This window comes from Pygocentrus nattereri, chromosome 4, assembly GCF_015220715.1.
Source record: "Pygocentrus nattereri isolate fPygNat1 chromosome 4, fPygNat1.pri, whole genome shotgun sequence".
Classification (NCBI taxonomy): domain Eukaryota; kingdom Metazoa; phylum Chordata; class Actinopteri; order Characiformes; family Serrasalmidae; genus Pygocentrus; species Pygocentrus nattereri.
In genome coordinates this window covers 7,454,050-7,458,478 of record NC_051214.1, presented here as the reverse complement: position 1 = coordinate 7,458,478, position 4,429 = coordinate 7,454,050, and the positions used below count along the sequence as shown (strand labels likewise).

The 4,429-nt window shown below is 36.6% G+C and overlaps 1 protein-coding gene across 1 annotated transcript in view; it reads right to left on the bottom strand.

Annotated features, from left to right (window-relative positions):
- Positions 1 to 2,097: 2,097 nt before the first annotated feature.
- Positions 2,098 to 4,429, bottom strand: part of LOC108416038 — a 32,767-nt gene continuing 30,435 nt past the window's right edge. The window contains exons 11-14 of the mRNA XM_037537835.1: positions 4,180 to 4,269; positions 3,937 to 4,017; positions 3,795 to 3,859; positions 2,098 to 2,209 (exon numbers count right to left, since the gene is read on the bottom strand). Coding sequence (XP_037393732.1) covers positions 2,105 to 2,209; positions 3,795 to 3,859; positions 3,937 to 4,017; positions 4,180 to 4,269 — 341 coding nt within the window. The 3' untranslated portion in view covers positions 2,098 to 2,104. The remainder of the gene's footprint in view (positions 2,210 to 3,794; positions 3,860 to 3,936; positions 4,018 to 4,179; positions 4,270 to 4,429) is intronic.

The window sequence follows — 4,429 nt, the reverse complement described above, 5'->3', positions numbered from 1 at the left end:
AAATTCCAGATCAGAAATGTTAATGCAAAGAATAAATTCAAATAGTTGCACTTGTGAAACTTTGTTTTGGCCATAAGGTATATTGAGATAGTAGATCAATTATTTTCACAAGAAGGAAAATAATAAAATGAATAAGTGATTAAAAATTGACTAAGTAGGTTAAAAATGCTACATATTTTGTACAAACACAAGCTTTGTACAAAAATATGGAGCACCTGGAGTCACTTTTAGAAAAGTCATAAAATTTTAGGTTTAAAAATTCATGCTTAGGATGGTTTCACTGCTTTTAAATGTCAATATAGGTAAAAGTTTTGATCTGAGCAGTACAGAACGGTTAAGAATGGAATGCTAGAGAAATACTTTGCTTTGATTCATTCACAAAATAAATGAAACATTTGAACAAATAAAACATGCATACACTAAACAAGTGCACTGTTTTTTTTTTTACTTACCTCACCTGTTACACTTGCTAATGCAAATCTAGTAACACATATTATTTCTTGTATAATTCTTAGTTACTTAGGTTAAGTTAGTTAGGATCAATTAATTTGCATACGTCCTACAGACTGAAGGGTATTTAGCCTAAGCTAATACAACATATATACCAGAGAAAGTTGGAGTAACTTATTTAGACAAATTCAAACCAACTCAAAAATGATTTGATGAGATAGTAACTCAGTCATGTAACTTTTGAGAACTTTGGACATTTAAATGGGATCTTTGAATTGAACCTCTTGCAGTTTTGTTTAGTTTGTTAAGACTTCTCTGCTTTACTTGATGAAAGCTTGATCAATGCATCCTTGCATCATTCCTATTGGCTCCTGGTGGCATGCATATTGGGCGTGTCTTTCCACCTTGTTTAACCTCTCATGTGTGTGTAGTCATTCTCCCCAGCTCATCGTTACTTGGGCGCTTGCGTATTTTCTACATTTTGGGAGTTCATCTAATCTCAGTCAGTGTCAAGTCAATCAGAACAGAGGATTTTGTTTACTGTCTGACCAACTTGGCTGAAAACAAAATATTCAGGTGTGAAATAAAATGTATTTGTTTGTGTTTAATTTCTCTTTATTAAGTTGCATTCGGCTTATAATCCAATTGTGCCACAGTAGATAAAAAATTAAACCAATAAAACAAAAAGTTTAACAGAAAAGTTAATTTGCAAAAACCAACAAACGACATCCTTCAAAAAAATGAAAACAAAAATATGGTTATTCTTAACACACAGCATATTCTGAACCATAATATATTTTGTCATAAACACTATTACTGTCCACTGTCAAGGCATTGCAAGTTCACATTTTACAGCAGAAACAGTCAAATGCCAGCGCTGTTCTCAAGTAGAACCTGATGAAACCATTCAGCGAATCAGCACGCAGTATTCTGGTCAGGGGATGCAACACTGCTGCGAACCGTTTTAGGCAGAATCTCAAGCGGCTCCCTGCTCCCTACAAAGTTCAGTATGTAGGTCTTAAAATAACGGCTACTGTATCTAAACAGAGCTCAGTGTGTCTGACAGAGGACCACTGTGGATTCAGCTGTGTGTGCATAATTCATACTGAACATGAAGCACGATATTTGAGTGTAAAAGCCAAAAACTTAGAACTCCCATATTGCACTATATAGGGAGCAGTGAGCCATTTGAGATTCAGCCTTGGATTTTCAGAGGTCTGGTTTTATAGATAGTCTAATATTAATGAACATTAATAAACTGTTTGTCTTGTAATTTTCAACATGTTACCAGCTTGATTTATGCTTAAAAAATGTTAAATATTGCACATAAAGGACACATTTATCCAGTACATGACTTTGTTTACATCTGAAACATGAACTGACTACTGAATTTTGCTAAAAGCAGAATGTAAAATAAAAAAAAAATAATTTTGTAAGTTATTTTGTAACCTATATATACCTATGTATTATTCAAAACTACAGTTTGATTTATATTAATTAACATCAGAAAAGCACAATAAAAACACAACATTTCATTATAATGTAGATATTTGTTTCACAGTTAATTTTGGTATTGATTTACATACATTTGCCTTTGCAAAAAAAGAAAATAAAAAAGCATTAAAAACACAATACTTGTGTGTGAGTGGTGTTACTAGTTTACTCTGATGGTGGCGTATTCTGTCTTTTCTCCAATGAGGGTGACTGTGGTTGTTCTAGTTGTGTTACTGTGGACGATAGTAGAGTACGTCACTTCATCCTGTAGAGGATCACAAATGATAATTAACACACAACACTGACCCTTTAAAACCACTTCAGAGTTTGACTTAAACTACCAGGAGCAGCTTCTTCAGTAGGAATAGGATATACTGATATGCACTGAGTGCCAGTTTATTAGGTACACTCACACTCACTCACTCACACTGTACATTCCAATAACATGTGACTGTAGTGTGTAGAATAAATCAGACAGACCAGCTTTTCTCATATTAGTTAAGGATTCATTTGATCTCAAAAGAATTTGACATCAGCCATTCCACCATCCGGAAAATATTTTACAAGCGGAGAACTTTCAAAACAACTGTGACCATGCCCAGGTCTGGCCGTCCAAGCAAGGTCACCCCCAGAGCAGACCGTAAGATGCTAAAAGAAGTCATGAAAAATCTTAAAATTTCATCACAGGACCTATGGCAGGCTTTTGTTACTGTCGATGTGGAACTGGACCCTGCAACATGACAATGACCCAATACATACCAGTAAATCCACCAAGGACTGGCTGAAAACTAAGAAGTGGAGAGTCCTGGAATGACCAAGTCAAAGTCCAGATCTTGATCACATTGAGATGCTGTGGAGTAACTTAAAACGGGCTGTACATGCAAGAAACCCCTCAAACATCTCACAGCTGAAAGAACTCTGCGTTGAGGAATGGAGCAAACTTTCTTCAGATCGATGTCAGAGATTGCTAGCTGGCTACAAGAAGCGTCTCACTGAAGTTATTTCAGCCAAAGGGGGCAACACTAGTTATTAAAGGGTAGGGTGTCCTAACTTTTTCCTCCATTATAATATGCATTTTTGTTCATATCTTTTGTTTCATGAGTAAAACAATATTATTTTTTGTTGTTTAATTGCAATTAAATCACTTTCTTTTCCAGAAATAAAAAAAATCAAGATTGGACATTGATATGTAAATATTTCTTAATAAAGAGCTGACTATTTAATGGGGTGTCCTAATTTGATATATGATATGATATGAAGCCTTTATTGTCACATAGTCACCAGAGTAACCAGCGAAATTTAGATCAACCCATCCGAGCACATACAATGTGACAAGGGGGGGAGGCAGGAATGATGGAAAATACAGAGAAAACAGAATACATGGGGAAAGGGAGGAGACACCCCCCCCCACCCCCACCCTGTGCGAGTGTTGACAGCTCTGCCCACCACGTCAATCATGTCAGGCAGCTTTAAGGAGCCGTGGACAGCTGCCCTCATACCGCGTATTTCGCGATACACCAGGGAAATGCCTAATCCAATCAGCAAAACACCTGTGATCATGGTTTTGAATAGGTAGACGTCCTCAATATCCTCCACGGAGAGAGCCGACAGGCACACGACACGCCACCTCTCCCATGCGTCCATTGTGTAACCAGCTGCAAACGTTCCAGCAGGACAGGCTCTTTATATATATATATATATATATATATATATATATATATATATATATATAATGTGGATGCAATGTTGGTATGTGGTAATTGTGATAAATTATGATGGGACATGATGGAATATGATGTTATGAGATGTGAAGGTATGTGATTGTGATATGTTCTGATTTATAAACTCACCTGTGTTTTCTGTTTTCTCTTCATCCTTCTTTGCTCTCGGCTCTCCGTCTGTCCTCGTCTCTGTCCTGCAGAATGAAACAATACAGAGTGAGACACAGATACTGCACGTGTGTGTGTGATGTGTGTGTGTGTGTGTGTGTACCTCTGTATCTCCAGTAGATGACTCCTCCTAGTACCAGCAGGAGAAGAACAACAGGAATTGTGATGAAAGAAGTGGAATAATCTGTGTCCAGAAAGAAATGAGAAAGTTTGAATATTTATGCAGTATAAAATATTATGAAACGTGATTGTTTGGTAGAATGTTTAGAGAGCGTAATAAAAAGTTCCCATGAAAGCAAAATAAAGCTGAAAAGAAGCTCAGCTGCAGTCAATATGCTACTCTTACCATCAGGTGTTTTAGAGAAATTCGCAGTTGAAGTGCTTGAAATGGTTTGGATGTCAACAGCAGTGGATGTTATAGTTTTAGTTGGACCCTCTGTAGAGAGAGAAGAGTTTGACAGTCAGTGCAGGAACAGAACAGCAGTAAACAGCTCACTGTAGATACACAGCAACATGAACACCTTCCATTGTTAATGATCAGAACAGCCTTCATTAAAATGTACAAATGTTAATCTTTAGGTGTCAGTTTAGTGTGA